The 18329-nt window shown below is 34.4% G+C and overlaps 1 protein-coding gene across 6 annotated transcripts in view; it reads left to right on the forward strand.

Annotated features, from left to right (window-relative positions):
• LOC145694442 (phospholipase B1, membrane-associated-like) overlaps positions 1-16576 on the forward strand; it is a 92115-nt gene extending 75539 nt beyond the window's left edge. For all 6 annotated transcript variants that reach the window (XM_081770710.1, XM_081770700.1, XM_081770690.1 and 3 more), the window contains 6 exons: positions 4027-4234; positions 6607-6833; positions 7494-7653; positions 11003-11160; positions 13752-13899; positions 16184-16576. In XM_081770710.1, the coding sequence (XP_081626836.1) occupies positions 4027-4234; positions 6607-6833; positions 7494-7653; positions 11003-11160; positions 13752-13899; positions 16184-16350 (1068 nt within the window). In that variant the 3' untranslated portion in view covers positions 16351-16576. The remainder of the gene's footprint in view (positions 1-4026; positions 4235-6606; positions 6834-7493; positions 7654-11002; positions 11161-13751; positions 13900-16183) is intronic.
• Positions 16577-18329: the final 1753 nt, after the last annotated feature.

Here is an 18329-nt window from a genome sequence, read left to right on the forward strand (position 1 = left end):
CGCCATGTTCCAGGAGTGCATAGGGCCGCGGTGGCTCAGTGGTAGAATGTTCACCTCTGGTGCATGGGGTCCTGGGTTCAAACCCTGCTCCCGCCAAGTGAACTTTGTGGTGGACAAACACCGTGTGCGTGGTTTTTCTCGGGGTTGTCCCGTTTCCTCCCACTTTCTTCATTCTACCATTTCATTCATTCCTCATCATCACCGTCTCCTTTAGCCTCGCCGGCATAACCGTGGAACGTAAAACTCAAAAATTTCATTTCATTTCATTTTCCAGGGGTGCATAGGACCACCTTCCAGGGCAACATCACAGCCAAATATCGAAATAGTAATCTTTAGGTACCTTTGATTAAAGAGAAACAAAGGGTTGAAATGTAAATGACAGATGAATCTAATGTTAGAGAGAATATTTTCAAAAATAAAATCTCCGCAGACTAGCAATAGACTCACTGTTACAGTAAAAGTAGAACTTCAAATTTGTACAATTTTTCTATGAACAAAGTTGTGATGATGATTAAAGCTAATCTAAAAAGAAGTTTTATGTTACAATGTATACTAAGTTTTAGGGACAAAACTCCAGTCGAAGCACCCGAAAGTGACCCTTTCTCTAGTACTAAACCTGATTTCTTTTGGTGAACCATAAGTATACATAAATGTCTCCTCTGTTACCTTTGTTATTCTTTATAAAGAAGACGTATAATTCTTTATAAGGAAGAAGCTTTATATAACTCAATAGGATTGCCGAACTTATATATAGGCAATCGTGGAACAGTTTACTGATAAAGGTGCAAAATATCTTCCTTTTTCACTTTGGAAATCAGGCAGCTCAAAATGTGATGAAAGATTCCTATAATAATAATGATAATAATAACTTGTGCAATAATCTGCACTTGCCAGAAACAGCTGTCATATTAAGTTGAAACTGGTTTAAAGAGAGATAAGAAATAATAATAATAATAATAATAATAATAATAATAATAATAATAATAATAATAATAATAATAATAATAATAATAATAATAATAATAATAATAATCATCATCATCATCATCATCGCTTCCACAATGGACAGTATCACTAATGTCTGTCAAAAATGTTTCCTGTAACAGATTCAGGATTTGATTCACTGGCTGTACTTTAGAACATGTGGTACGCGTAAAATTATAAATCTAATTCTCATATGGCACTTAGGATATTTAAAATCCTACACAAAACCACATAGGATATTGCGACTTCAGAAAATAAATAGGAACTTCTCGTAAATTATTTCCTTTGCGCAACAGTGTTTCTTCCAGACATGTTTTTTTAAGGGGGCATGCCGCCCGGAAATGAAAAATGAAATCTTTGAGTTTTACGTCCCACGGTTATGCCGGCTAGGCTAAAGGAGACGGTGATTATGAGAAATGAATGAAATGGTGGAATGAAGAAAGTGGGAGGAAACGGGAGAACCCCGAGAAAACCCACGCACACGGTGTTTGTCCACCACAAAGTTCACGTGGCGGGAGCAGGGTTTGAACCCAGGACCCCATGCACCAGAGGCGAACGCTCTAGCATTGAGCCACCGCGGCCCCCAGGCATGCCGCCCGGATCTCTCAGAGTGTTCCCCAGGACGAGACCAAAACAATACCTGTAGAATATAATAATAAAATAGTACCAGCAGTCCCCCCCCCCTTCCCGAACACTTTTTCTGAAAGAACGACTGTTGCGCAAATAACCGTTAGTGTAACAAACATGAGATTTATCAAATTTCGTGTTGTTGTTTACTGTATGGCGAAAAGGTTCCTCATTACCTTTTCCTTCAAAAGAAAGTTGCTGACAGTGAAAGTGATTTGTTCTTTTCATGTATTGTTAAAAGATATTTGTTATCATTATGCGGAAACGGCACAAACATGAAAAAATAATCGATTTTTATCAGCGAGAATACCTTGTAATTATATAGACAAAAATTACCTACATTATCAGTTTTCATTTTTTTTAAAAAAAAAAATTCTGGCAAACAAACTAATACTTAACAACTTCCTGGGAAAAGTCTGTGACTTTTCTTTTATGCCAGTGGTAAAAGTGTCCACGCTTAGATATATTTCTAATTGTGCTTTTATACCAATTTGATGGTACTGAATCCAAGAGAAATATTTTTAAACATGTTCATCCATGTGGTATGTCGCATTGAGTTGCTGAATTGTTTAAAAAAAATCGTTCTTACAATCTGTTTTCGTTTTTGTTATATGACAATAAACGTTAAAACCGGAAATAACTAATTTGAACCGCTTCCGTTTTGAATAGGGAGTTAACGGAGGAGATGGAATCTCTTGCGAGAAACCGCATCTGTTCCTCTTACCGTTTTTGCTCTGATAACCTCTCGACCGACGGACGGCCAAGGCCGGTTCTATGAGACTTCCTACACTTATAGCATAGTTTGGAAGTCTAATAAAATAAAATAAAATAAAATAAAATACCTTTCGTTCAAGAGTTATCGTGTGGAGTAACAGACGTAGGATGTATTAATGTTACAATTTTAAAAGGTCCACTAACACGATCGTAGTAAAATTGAATATGTGATCCACACTCATTGATATTATCCTCCACCTCAACTTGTTGAAGTGGATTAGGTGGCAGGAGAACGAGGAAGGAAAACAAATCTGTTTGAGAAACACTGCTGTAAATACTGATAACAAACAAGACAAAAATAAGAGTGTAAATTAATGTAGAATAACAGGGTTTCAAAACAATACCGACAACGTTTGGAGGGTGATTCCTGACACCAAGATAAGACGAAAAGTATAGACCAACCTGGGAGCACAAATGCTTCCTTTCGGATTTATAGGCTGCCGAAAACGCGAAAAAAAATAACTTTAATGGTCCATAGCTCCAATACTATGGGACTCACCGCAGTCGGGTCAAGACTTCACTTAGGAACTAATATGTGCCCTATCCAAACATTTAAGTTTCAGAATCCTGCGGTACTTCCACGACAATTTTTATAGAGGTAGTTGATGAATACCTCAAATTATATGCACGTAGCCAAACTGCCTCTATGAAAATTGTTGCGTGAGTATCTTAGGATTCTGAAACATGTATTTTTGGATAGCGCATATATTAGTTTTTAAGTGAAATCTTAACCTGACTACGGTAGGTCCCATATTTAGAGCTATGGATATTTAAAGTTGATTTTTTCATGTTTTCGGCAGTCTGTAACTTCGAATGGAAGCATTTGTGCACCCAGATTGGTCTATATTTTTCGTCTTATCTTGGTGTCAGGAATCACCTCCCAAACGTTGTCGGTGTTGTTTTGAAACACCCTGTATATCATAGTATGCCTGAAAATTTAATATAGCGGTTTATATACAAAAAAGTCGATATAACACAATACTAAATAAAGAGAAGAAATCAATGAAAGAACAGAAATTTTATTGTAAACTAGCTGAAATACCCATTCTTCGCATGGGTCAAATAAAATATCTATGTAAAGAAACTGAACAACGAATATATTATGTTGGTCATTTTCTAAAGGACCGCGGAAAGAAACACTTCATCTTGATCTAGAGTCTGGACCAAGGTAGGGCTTCCCGTCACCAAATTTGGTAACTTTCGGTTCACTCATCTAGTCACCAGGCCGCACACAGACCGAGACATATAGACACACAAACTACTTATATTAGATTTCAATACACCAGTAAACACTGGGGTCAAAGTCAGTAGTAGAAGAATGTAAATATATATTATATGTGCTTTATGTGTATATTAAAAATATGTATGTTGTAAACCACCTAGACAAAACACAAGTCAATAACAAAATTGGAACTTGAGCAAATAAACTCATAGATGTTAGCTCTATCTTACCTTGCATACGTAGACTAAATGAGAAGAAAAGAGGAAGCAAACAAAATAATTAAAATCCAAAGAAATATTAGGGGAATAATCAACGACCAAATCATGAAGAAAGTACAAAATGGGGAGGAGGGCAGGTGAATGGTTATAAAATAGTCATGTTCAAAAATCAAGTCATTAGTAATGATTCGTGTATTGTAGATAACTCAGAAGAATGTTCCAGCGAGATTCCCTTGTAATACCCAAGGATTCCGGTCTCGCACTCGACCAACCAGTGTCCATCAACTGATGCCTGGAGACATTGATGTTATTGGTGCACTTGGAGACAGTCTAACGGCAGCTGCTGGAAGTCTTAGTGTTCGACCACTAGAATTCCTAATAAATGATAGAGGAGTCTCATGGAGCGGAGGTAAGTGAGAGACTTGTACTTTCTTTCACAATATTTGTTGTAAAAAAAACAAAAAAAAAAAAAACAAAAAAAAACAGTATGGACTCTTCAGCACTTTACTAATACGAACTGTGACCAACAAATGACGTACTGAATGTATACTTTATAACAGAAGCAGTAATAGTAGGTAATGTGTTGAAGCACAATTCATTCACTCCGACTGCATGCAGTTTGGATTTGCCCCAACTCTGGTAATTCAGATTCAAAAGTAATTAGGTAAACATGTGTACCCGTGCTGTGTCTGAGAATGGATAGTTTGAAAGTGGAACAAAGGATTAACAATAAGATTCTTGTGAAACTTAAACAGTTGCCAACTGAAAATATGCTCATCGAGACATGTCAAGAGTGCAAGTTTCTTAGTGATATAAACGTTTCTAGGAAGGGAGAGAAAGTATTGAAGATAATGACCATCCAGGCAAGCCGCTGTCTTCAGTTACTGATACAAACATCAACAGAGTATGCGAGATGATCAGATATGACCAGAGATTGAGCGTGTGTACAGTGGTTGAGCTAGTGAAGTCGGACAGGGAGTTTGTATCAAGGATGTGCTGAAAAATCTCTCGAAGAACAAAAAACGTCCCATAAAGGATTGCCTAAGCATGCTATAAAGCTTTCCTTCGACCGGTTCTCACATATGGCGTTATAACTTGGGTCGATGTTCCTTCTTCCTTCTACAAACTCTTTCAAGTTCTGGAAAGCCATGCACTCCATCCTAGCCTCACAGTAATTTATACGGCAAAAGAAAATACTTCGCCATACAGCTTGTCTTTTCTCTGTCTCTCAGTGTCTTTATCACGATCCAGAGTAGCCCTGGATCAGAAGATAACCTACATTTGTCAAATTTAATCATATCCCTTGTGTTCTGATGTCTTCTGCACTTCATTCTCGTCCCATACCACTCTACTTATATGATTATGCTTAAACGTCATAATATCCTTGCAGCTTTAAAGACAGTCCCAGTGCAACGAATTGGTGTTTTCCTCTATAATGTTAGTGATTTTATGCGAAACTAAAGATACAATAAATAAATAAATGAAATCTGGTTTCCAACATCTACATTTTCAATTTTCCTGCAAGGTTTCCCTAGGATATGTCCCTTTGGGTGGGTAATAGTCGTCTGTGTGGCTAACAAAAATTATTATACAAGGCCTATCTTCATAAATAAATACATTAAAACTATTTCCACACTCCAAGGATTTGTTAAATTCCTATTATAGCATGCAGTAGCCATATGAAAATAATCCCTAAATAGGTGACTGAGTGTTTTGCATGCTCTGTTGAAAGTCTAGCGAGTTATAAAAGCACTTAAGCAAATTTCTCCAAAGTAAAATTGCCAACGAGACGAGAGAAACACAACTTTTAAAATATCTCTTCGTGCGACAGCCTCATCTGGGCAACAGGTCAGATCAAGGTTGTAGCCTACATATCTTATAGGCAACAGCAGCTCATAAAAAACGATAATTTAGAAATATTATTCTTAAATAAATGCTATAGCTATTAAAATTATAATTGAACTTTCATAAGATAGTGATTTTAGACTTCCAAACTACGCTATGGATACGAATCGAAAGTCTTACAGAAAAGTTACGTCTATCCATCTTTGTCTGAAGAAGTATCAGAGCAAAAACGGTAAAAGATATCTTAAAGCGTTTTTTTTTTAAATCGCTTCAGTGTTCCAAGAAAGAGTTCCTCCCATCTATCAACTCCTCAATCAAACCCGAAATGGTAAAACTAACCATTTCCTTTTTTAACGTTGATCACCATAGAACTGTAACAGCGGTTTTCTGGAATCGATTCAATGTTTTGTAAAAAGATAGTATCTTCACCCGCACCTCTCTAATAAAACGGAAGTGGTAGAAATTTACTACTACTGTTCTTCCGATTTCAATATTGATGTACTGTACATTGAGCAAAAATGGTAAGCGATTTTGACAAACGGTTTTCTGAAAAGAATTCAGTGCCTCAACAATAGGCTTCGATAGCTGTTAACTTTTTGTTCAAACCGAAAGTTGTAGGAATTAACCATTTCCTATTTCAACGTTGATCGCCATAGAGCAAACACTATAACAGATGGCTAGTAATGACGTTTTTTGATATGGATTCAGTGTCCGAGGAACAGGTTCTATCTTTGATCATATTCATCTAATGCAACCAGTTGTTATAGATGTACTGCTTCAAGTTTGAATATTGAATTCGCATGGTTTGGAAGTCTACCGTAGTTTCACACTGTGAAACGAAACTCGCTTTGTTTAGTACAGTATTATAAAGATTTGAGATCATGTGTTCACATTTTTAGATTTTACCTAAAAGTTTGGTGGTTGTTTATTTTTCAGGTGGAGAAGCCACTTGGAGACAATATCTTACATTGCCAAATATTTTGAAGGAATTCAATCCTAATCTAGTCGGTTACGCTACAGGTACCTCGTTCTCTTATAGTAGAAAGGCTAAATTTAATGTTGCTGTCAACACTGTTCCTGATGAGGATCTTCCATACGAGGCCACTATCATCACCAAAAGAATGAAGAGTGATCCGCACGTGGATTTCCAGAATGACTGGAAGGTAGGTGCCAGCGGATGGATGTATACGTGTATAGAGAAGTATATAGTGGTCACCATGATAATGATAAGAAATGACGTAATCATTATTACAGTCTATAGCAATTATAGTCATTGTTACAGGTACGCCTGTTGAAAAATTTTGATGTCGATATAACGAAAGCTGATTTGCCCCTAAGTGCGTTGAATCAAATAGTTTCAAGGTAGATCCTAGGGACCTTATGCAGAGTCGTTCTGACGCGTGATTAGTGCCATACTAAAGAGTTCGACTAACATGTTTCCTGCAGTAGTCAAGCCGTTAGTATGACGCTAATTATACATCAAAATGACTCTGTATAAGATCTTAGGTGTTTTTATATATTCGAGCAACTTCAGCAATTAAAATTATATATTTGGATGTATCCAGCATTTTCCGTAAACTATCATGGAAAACTTTGTACAGCTAAAATCCTTATTTATTTTTTTAACTGTTGTTCTACGCATGAAATAAAATCACTTTCCTTACAAGGAATTACCGGGTCCCACTGAATATTTGACTTAGTAGACGAAGTGTAGCAGAAATCGGTGCTGCTATAACCGAGTTCAACTATCTGATTGCCTTTGTAAATTTCATGAAGTACAGTACTATCTGTGATTAGTTTTTCCTCTTTTTTCTTTCTAATAGATGATAACTATCAACATTGGCGTGAATGATTTATGCAGTTACCAGTGCTATGAAGGAGAGCGACAAAGTGCCCAATGGCATAAACGCAATATTCAAGCTACGCTTGATTATTTACAACAAAACGTTCCCAGGTTACTAGTGAGCTTGACTCACGTTTTTGGTAAGTTATTGTTCTTTGAATTTATATTACCCTTTGTTCTTATAAAGGTAGAAAATCAGTTACTAAATTGATGGATAATATTTATTATGAAACTATGAGTTTTGTATTCCTAGAAGATATATTTTCTACCTATAAATCTTAATCTTGATTAAGTTATACAAGGAATAACTACAATGTGTCCGGAAAAGTCGCGCAATTCAGACTTTGCAGTGTAATAGACAACTCTTGGACCTCAAGTGTGTGAGGAATAAAACGGTCAATCTTCATTAGTCTTGCCTGTGTGGAGCTTTCTGAAATACTAAGCATAGTGAAGGAGATGGATATTGGTCTGCCATATAGAAAGAAATATGCGAAGGTGTGATTTTGTTTTTGGTACAAAATGTTTTTTTTTTTTTAAAAAAAAAAAAAAGCAATACAGAACAAATGTCGAATGGGTTTCGGACAAACTTGAAGATTAATGGGTGGCTAGGTGCATTTGTATCGTTAAGAAAGATGATTACCACTTTTTCACCGTCCCAGACCATAATAATGAACTGATGTAAATTTAAAAAGAAAAAACTGCTTTTACGACATTATGACTAATATGACAACATCGTTGATATCAAACGTAACCAACGACTATTTTTAAGGACTAACTATGCTACGAATAGAGTATGTACAAAGAAACTCGAAAATCATACTTCAAGGAAAAATAATAGTTTATCTACAACTAAATACTTGGAAATTAATTGCGTTCTGAATAAAGGGTTTTTTACGAGACGAGACCAGATAGAATTTTCGTGATGAGGTACAAAACAGAGCTCTTAACAGTAGAACTAGATACACTTTCGGAGCCGATACACTTCTTTGACGATGCGTTTTCAAGATCCAGAAAAATAAAAACTATCAAGTTAAGCATCATTAGCAACTAAAGACATACTTTTTAGCGCCAGAAAAGTTCGATATTTCCGATTTTCTTTAGAATTACGCATGAGGATTCGCTCTCAAGCCTTTCATTTTATTAGGCTCGATGATATTTATCGTAATATATTTTTCTTAACTTTGGACTATGTTTTAGTTAAACATAAATTAAAATTTAAGAATTTATGATGATTTTGGAGTGTACTATCGTTTTGCTAGGGCCACGATGAAGAGCTTAGTCAGGATGTCTTTCAGTATCGGTATCGGTTTGATCGCAATAACTGTAATGGTTCTAGTACAACAAAGCTCTTCAACTTATTGCTCGGGGGCCGGAGATGTCCTGCAAAACTCGTTGCCATTTCCGTAGCCAAACGTTCTTTTTATAAAGTAAGTATTTAACACACACACAGAAAAAGAACGATCAAATATAACTCTAAATAGCTCAGTAAGGTTTGATGACCATCGTGCCTCTTTGAAATTCTTAATGCAGTCCGCATAAATCCTATAGTACAGCATCAATTTTTAAATTTACAAAGAAATTAGCTTTTGGCCCTTTTCTCAAGAATTTGGCATACATACATACATACACACACACACACACACACACACACACACATATATATATATATATATATATATATATATATATATATATATATATGGTACTTGTACCGATTATGGCCCGGGTCCCTAATATGGCCCACCCACCATATCTCTGCAGATTTACGTTGGTGCTACTAGATGACAATATAAACTATGTCCTCTGAGCCGCTCAAATATGTTTACGCTTGTCATGAGGACATAGTTTATATTGTCATCTAGTAGCAACAACGTAAATCTGCAGAGTTATTGTCTGTGGACCATATTAGGGACCCGGGCCATAATCGGTACAAGTATCATATATATATATATATATATATATATATATATATATATATATATATATATATATATATATATATATATATATATATATATCAACTCAATGAAATCTATCGATTGGTATATGCCTCATTTTTGGATATTTCGTTTAACGGTTAGAATGTTGTAGAATTTACGTATATAACTTCCATAAGATTAAGATGGTAAAGATCCTGATTTTGCCAAATGAAGAATATTTCATTAACCATGTAGAAGAAACCTGCAAATCGTGAAAGAAATTACCCATTAATTTCAACATCTAAAGGTAAATACATTACTTCCACACCTAAAACAGAGACTTTGATAGACTTGACAGCCATAAATAAAGCGATATAATTACTTATCGGTATTAGTTAATGCTGAGGTGTGAACTGTCCACAGAAAAATGTACCCGCTTCTGGTCGAGTACTAAGAAAAGTGCTTTTTGTGTACATATGGCTCCAAGTTCGATTACGGTGATTCTGAACACTGAACAAAACCCTGAGTAATCTAATAATAGTGAGTTCAGTTTATTCCTGTCCTACCAGAAAAAGGGCGTCTTGCGGTTAGGTACTTTACCCAATGGATTACCCAAAGCATGGAGATTTAAACTTCAAGTGTTGAAACTGTCATAATATCCGTGGTCCGATCTCAAGTTTAGTAGTTCTGAACAGATATTGCGCGCATCTCTAGGTGTGGGTATGTAGGTATAGTGCGTTTATTCAATAGAAGTGCAAAACCAAAGATCAAAACCAGGATCAAAGCCAAAATTGATGACCGCCGTTTGGTGTTCTTTCTTAAACCTTTAATGAAATCGTTGGTCCAGTGTATGGCCTATACATCTAAGCCAGAGTTGTAAAAACACATGGGTTTTAGCAATGATACGAGTCCTAGTAGCACTTGTAATGGTTTTACACGTGTAACGTCAAACTTGTAAGCACAAATTAAATCTTTTGTACACTGTGCACATGTATTCTGGCGATGAAAAATTGTATCTAATACAGTCATCTTTCATATGCACTCATTTAATTTAACCGTCGTGATGCACTTGTAATGATTTTACACTAGTAACCCTACACTTGTAAATCTAAAATACAGTTATATTACTTGCAGTTATTTAATTTGCCAACTGCAGAAATTTGTTCCTTATAAACATATCTTTCCATGTAGAATATTGAATTTTACCTGTAAATTTTGCAAAATATGGTGTGCGTAAACTTGATCAGGACCGATTTCCTGTATATCTGCTGGTGAAACATGGTTCGGTCTGCCTTATATGGTCTGGTCTTGAAAAGAGATAAAAATTCATGTCAATCTCGATCTATCTACTACTAACTGTTGAAAGTCAGTAAAGACAGCAAAAGCCAATGCAATAATCACACTCGACTATTTGTGCGTACGCTGTAGTCGGTCATAGCAAAAGTAAAGTAAACAAGGTAATTTAGGCATTTGAACTTTATATACATAATTGTACGTATGAAAATACGTACCTGTATATCCATGCAATAATTCTAATTTATTTTCTCCTGTATGCTACCTTCAATTATAGATGTCAGAGTGTACAGAGACATCAGGAATCGACCTCCAAGGTGCTATCTCTCTCATAATATTGAATGTTCTTGTTTGTTTGGGGGCAAGAATGAAAGACAGAAAGTACAAAGAACTAGACAACTTCAACTGCAATACTGGCAAGCAGAGAAAGAGTTGGTAAGTTTGTTTTTTCAGCAAAACTTGATTTATCTTTTGAATACAAATTCTTTGGAAGTTGGTATTTTTTTGAATTTTTTGAATATAATGGTTTAGCCTGTAACTACCATCGTTAGTTGTCTTTATGAAGTCTCTTTTGTCGTCAGAGCTAGTGTAAAATTTTCATATGCTCTTTTGTCGCCAGAGCTAGTGTAAAAATTTCATAAGCAATTCAAAATATAAATTCAAAAAGACAAAAATGAAGCAGGGAAAAGAAGGCGTAGCTATTTCCGAAAAACAAAAGACAGAAGAAAGCACAGACAACTAAAAGTTGTGTTCATAAATATACTATCTACTTTCATAAAGCGTTTTCCGTAAAGTGTCCAATAATATACCGTTTTCTTAAATTTATTTTTCGCGTAAAATTTCCAACATATACAATTGCTTACTCTTTAGTCTTTAAGGGTAACAAGAGAAAGAAAGTCCATGAAAAGAGGAAATTATAAGATTACAATTAATTTTAATACATATTGCAATATATTTTAACAGTAATACCATATAACAAACAACAGATGTAAACACTACAATTTGCACAATGGAAGAAATCTTCGATGTTATGATATGCATATGTAGAAATAAGAAACAAAGTTCATAGACCTTCGCTATTTTCGCAGTACGTTTAGGTGTTTTTATAACTATATTAATGAAAGGCTTTATTAGGTAATGGATTTTTTCAGTAGAAACCGTTTCACGATAAGTGCAAAAATTCAAAGCCCACCTCCGACCTACGTTTAAAATTTTCTCATAATACTTGTCTATAATATTTCCTCCTCATATACAACCTTGATTTAAAATGTTTTATAAATTACAGAGTCTAGGTCACAGGTACCGTATATCACACGCCACATCAAAAAACTGGCCATGGATGGGATTCATTGGGCACACCCCATTGGTAATGTACTAGTCACTGACAGAGTCACATATGTACAGTACTGCCAAAGTGGAAACTTCGACACAGCATCTGTTGGAGTATTACCTTAAAAAGGGCTGTTCTATTAGCGATTCTCCATTTTTACTTCTACAATGCTGGTATAGATATAGAATGGAAATAAGTCGTCTATACTCTCTGTTTCAGAGAAATTGTCTTCTAATGCCATAAAACTTCATAACTTCCCACTTTGAATCAAGTTTATATTATCATTGCCATTTGATATATTTAATCAGTTAACGCGCCTGCCATGGCTCTATCTATGGATGTACCCCTTGTTGGCCCTCTAGATTCACCCAACTCTAAACTGGGATAGATGCAAAACTAGTTAAGTAGCGGCCAAGTAGCATACTTTCTGGAATGAAACGATATCAACTGGCAATATTAATATAAACTATTCTCTCCACACGTTTGCTAGTCTAACAATGAAACTTCAATCAAAAATACTTCATGATAATTGGAACGACTGAAAAATTAAACTACGTGCGTGGAAAACAGCTGGACATTGCACTGTTACACATACTTGGTTCCAGTATCGTTGGCGTCTATCACTGGTGTCGTCGGTGATCAGTGTCTGCTCTAGTATATAGTGGCTAATGACAGAGCGTGAATGTGGCTTATATAGATGATTTATCTTATATGTCTGCAGCGACCATTGGCGTCTATGACCAGTGGCAACGGTATGTATGTCTAATGGCTTCTACGGCCGTTTCTGTGATGTGACGTGTGTCATATGGCGTTTGTGACGTACTTCTAAATTATATGTCTTTTGGACAAATTTTAAGTTATTAACTCATATTATTATCTCATTTTACCTTCCCCCCATAAAATGTCAATGACGCTGTTTGTATCATTACACACCTTTATGGGCACTCTGTAATACATAAAAAAAATAATTTTGATCACTGTTTTACTCAAGATGGGGGAGTCAAGATTAGCAATCAGAATTAAATGGGTACTCGTGTTATATAAAAGATTAATATTAAGCAGCCGTAGAGTATGCAGTTTGTTTCACAGATTCAAGCTGAACACTCGTAGAAAAAATCATTTTTAATAGTATTTTAAGTTACAGCTATAGCATGGAAAAGAAGGAGTTTATAAATGAATTTTGAATAACTCGTTCACTTTTCTATCAATTACTACTAACATAAAATATTGTTTTGAATGGTAGAAATGAAACTGTAGCTACTTAAAAGGTACAAATTAGGTACCTATTTCCAGTAACATACGCAGGAATTTATTTCGGGATGGGTCCAAATTCAATATGGGGGTATTTCATATTAAAATTCGTGAAATTGCCCTTAAAATTAGGCTACATTTACAGAAAAGTCGAAATTTCAGGGAGGTCCGGACCCCCAGGACCCACCCCTGCGTACGTCCCTGCCTATTTTATACATAAAGTTTCGCATTGAATAAAATTTTAAAGAAGTTATTGGTTCATAATTTTAACTTCTGCTAAAATAATACGTTGGCACACAAACTTTCTTTAATATTAAGTTAAATTGACGTTGAACAGTAAAATATTCAGTGCTTTTTCAACATTAAAACTACAAGTAGGTTCACGTTCATATAGTATAATCGATGAAAGTAATTCTTTCTTTTTTTATGTTTTATTTTTCCCAAGATTGAAAGCGGAAGATATGATAACAAAGAGGATTTCACAGTTGTTCTTCAGCCTTTCAACAAAGAAATGTTCCCATTCTCAGATATACCCGAAAATAATGTGTTTGCGATTGATTGCTTCCATTACAGCCAGAAAGGGAATGCTCGAGGTAAGAATTGGAACATCACAGAGTTTATTTTTGTAAAGAATGTTTTTAGTAATGATAGTTGCTTTTAGTAATGATGAATTAACAAATACAATCACAATAGCAGATGATGTATAAATATGTTTTCTATATTTTCAATTTTGACAAACTGAGGAACTTTGAACAAGTTGTCTTTCTGATAATTTTGACACTTTTTTTTTGTTTACCTCCGACTTTGTTCAGATAATCTGTGTTAAATGCAATACCACCTTAGTAATCTGTATATATGCTGTATGTTTCAAGTTCTACAAATATATTGATATAACTTTTTTAGTCTCAATATTTAAGTTTCTCCTTTCCGTTCTTTAATATTTTACTGAATTCTGTAAGGCAGAATGTTCTTCAATATATTTATTCTGCCCAATCGTTGCTAATACTTTGTCATCCGTTGCATTCACCTATCTTCTTATCTTAATTTCGAATATTTTTAGTAACGTCCCTATTTTCATTTTGTATAACAAAAAAGTGTTAACAAGAAATATTTGATGAATCGTTTTACATAATTTTGTATTCAATGACTCGCAGAATATGCCTTTCTTCCTTCTTTCTTGGATCTCTTTGGGAAATATTATTCCTGATTTTATTTGACGTGTACACTAGATAGTGAGGAATTACATTCTTGTAATTTAATCTGCCAGTAACTTATTGAGCAAACATCTTTTTAGCCCTTAGGAACTGTTATTTTAAATCACTCATCTTTTACAAACACAATAAATAAATACCGTATATTTCTGAATTCATGACTACTTCCTATATTTTCAGTAAAGGATTACAAGAAAATATAGTGCACAAATTGGGTATACTTTCAAAACTTACTATAATATTACACTATAATATAATAATCGGCCGTGTGTTTATATGCCACGGCATGTCTAAAAGGTTAATTAATTGTGATAATCAGGCTCATAGAAAGCGGAAGCTCATTCCACGTTAAGCTATAGCTCCGCGTATCGTATAGCGTCGATGTTGAAAGGGACTAAAGTCTAATCTAATTAATCAGGTTCATAGAAGTACACAATAAAGACACAACAGGTTATAGATAGAGCCCAGTTACAGTGTATGTAACAGTATACAGTGCTTACGTGTTCAAACAGTATTTACGTGTTTACAATTTACAACGAATCTCCATAATATTATAGGGCTTAGGTATGAGAATTGATTACGGAAACTCATTCTTGGAAGTCAATCGTCAAATCAATTTTAGAGCCTTCTTCTAGAACGTCCATTGCAGATATCGTCGTATTGCCTTTGATGTTCTAAATTTAATCAAAATTATCCCCACTCAACCTGTAGTAAAGAAGTCATTGGGAACGAGACCAGCTAAATGAGGAGGTATTCCAATTCAGTGATGTGTTGACTACCTAAAATATTCCTTACATGCAATTGCGTGTGAGCTGATGCATGCACTTTTCTTACCAAGATAATCAACTAAGATTTTCTTAACTATTTAACTATTTGTCCATCTCTAAACTTTCTTATGTTGTTAACATTGACTTCAAGTTCAGGAGCTGGAAATTGAATTATAAATTCTTTCAGAATGTCCACGCAATCAATGTGATTATTAAACAGCTTACATAAAAGATGTTTCCTGCGTGGTTCACTTCTGTTCTAGGCTTAGTGTAGTGAAGTTCAAAGATATTTTTAGTTCAACATCCCATTATTATGCCCTTTAGGCTAAAAGAGACGATGATTAATGAAAATGAATGATTGTGAAATTATTTTCGATATTCTCCCGTGGGAAATCGAACACATGATTACGTATACCAAAGGCATATTACAGTGGGTCACTAGAATAGCGGCAAGAGCTATATTATTGAAGTTCAAGTTTTAAGATTGCCTATCATATGTCCTTGAATATAGGTCTATATGTTTTCCCGTATTTAAAACTATTAAACATATTATTGCGAAAAAATGTAACAACAACTTTATTTCTGTAGGAATATATCTTCCCATTAGTCTAATGGCTAGCGCGAGTGCCTCTGGTTTACTGGGTTTCGAGTTAGATTCCTGGTGGAAGAGCCTTGGAAAATTTGAACGCATTTACGATAGTTCGGGTTCCACTTTGAACTGTAGGCCACGTTTTATATAGCCTCCGAGCTAAAAAAAGGCATAAGGTCCGATCCAATCAAACAACCTATAGTGTTAAATTTGATGGTTCCAGAGTCATATTCAATTAGTCTATGTAATATATGTATGGTGATTCATTTGAAATATTTGAAGATTTTAACGTGTTCCATCCTTTTTCTAGCTGCCAATTCGTTATGGAATAACCTCTTGGAGCCTGTTGGAAATAAAACGGAACATTGGGTGCAACCAGAATTCAGTAGATTTTTGTGTCCAACACCAGAAAATCCTTACTTTTTCACCAACAGAAATTCACAGCGATATCCTGACAATTTGACACATGGAAGATAAGACACAAGCATTTCTGCGTTGTTTTAATTTCCGTAGCAAATAAGCCCAAGAACATAAGCTGTGAAAAAAATGTTATTGATAACACCTTCAAAAATTCTAGTCTCTTCATTCAAAATGCTAATTTATTAAGATTTATTTATAATTTTTAAATTGAAAATACCAGCTAAAGTATTATTATTGTTATTACTTATGATGTTATTGTAAATAAATGCTATTGACAATAAATAAACTAATTCTTTTTTATTTTTTTAATGTTGTTAATTTCTTTTTCATTCTGCTTACGAAACTATTCCATGCATGTTTTATAAAATAGCCAAGATTTTGATTAGTGTGGTAGTGTGATTAGTTCTATAAAATGCCATTAACAAATTTGAATATATTTCGATAGTTCACATTGAACTGTAGATAAACGTCTCATACACATCCGGTGTTGAAGAGGAACAGTGAACTTTAAGAAACAAACAAACAAACAAAAGAGCTATGTTCGTATGTCCCACTGTCAATTGGCAGGTTAAGGTAAATTAGGAACACACCATTTACCTTGATACGCTCCTTTGGTTTTTAAACTAATAGACACAAAATGCTGAAATTTCATAATGTTCAAATATGAACAGGGAACATTGGCATACCCTGCGATGTTACCAGAATAACAGTATTCCCAACTTAACAATTATTTGTTTTTTCAAATTGCATTATGGCAGATTATTATATAGGTCTACATAACTTACAGTACCACATTTATTATTCAATATTAGAAACTAACGACGCTACAGAATCATAAACATTGAAGAACAACCAAACTTTGGAGGTTTCTACAATACAACAATTATTGCGTAGTTAAAATGATGGGACAATGTACATCCTAAGTAGTACTATGATCATTCAAACAAGTAGAATGTTACAAAGAATTGAAAATAGGCCTTTCCATTATCCATCAGGCCTTTCCGTTACAAATTAAAAAAAAAGTTCTTAGATACGCATCACATTCAATTTCATAGGTGGTTTTCAATAGGTATAAAATTAATAATACCGTTTACGATTTCCGAAACTGTTCCTATGATAAGAAGAAGCATTGGTATGGCGTATATTTGTATTATATTTTGAAACAATTGTTGCTTTTCTTTGATACTATACATTACAGTAATTCTTTTTTGTAGATTTCGGAATTACATAATTTTAAAGTGTGTTGCAAACTTTGACCATATAAAGTAGGTTTGAGATTTCAAATTGCTGTAAATGGCACTATCACTCTTACGCCTATTGAAAGTCGTCTATATGATTGATGTGGTACTTATCTAAGCAATTTTCTGAAATAAAATCTTTTGAAACAAGCCACTCTTTTTAATTCCTTCTAACTTTCTATCTCTTCATCCAAAAGAAGCTATATCATGTCTATAATAATATTAGCCATCAAAGTGCAATGTATTTGCATTGTCCCATCCTTCTCACATGCGTCATTATTGTTGTGGAGTCCTCAAATATTTGGACATTTTGTGATACTGTAGTGTCCTTAATTTGCAACAGTGAATAAGATAGCTTATTTTGTTAATTTTCTTCGAAGTTGTACATGTGAAATATGTAATAACCTAAAGTAGTAGCTACTAACTGAAAAATATAATGTTTTTGAGTTGATAACTCTGTTATTTAACAAGTGTCGCAGGGTATATCAATCAATATTGCAGGCATTGATTGCATAGTAAAAATCTCATCAATTTGTATGTATTAGTTTAAAAGTTGTAAGGATGTATCAAGACAGACGGTTCACCGATATATATATATATATATATATATATATATATATATATATATATATATATATATATAACGTTTACTGACGGGAAATGATAATGTAGTAGGTACATTTGTCAGTTTCGAGAGATGCTTTTCTTTCCAACTAGTTTTGATGAATGTGTACATTAGATTTGAGTACATGTCTTTACACTTCCAGTAGCAAATCATTCTGTGATTTGGAGAAGCTA

This window comes from Thermobia domestica, chromosome 1 (genome assembly GCF_964235325.1).
Source record: "Thermobia domestica chromosome 1, izTheDome1.hap1.1, whole genome shotgun sequence".
Taxonomy (NCBI): domain Eukaryota; kingdom Metazoa; phylum Arthropoda; class Insecta; order Zygentoma; family Lepismatidae; genus Thermobia; species Thermobia domestica.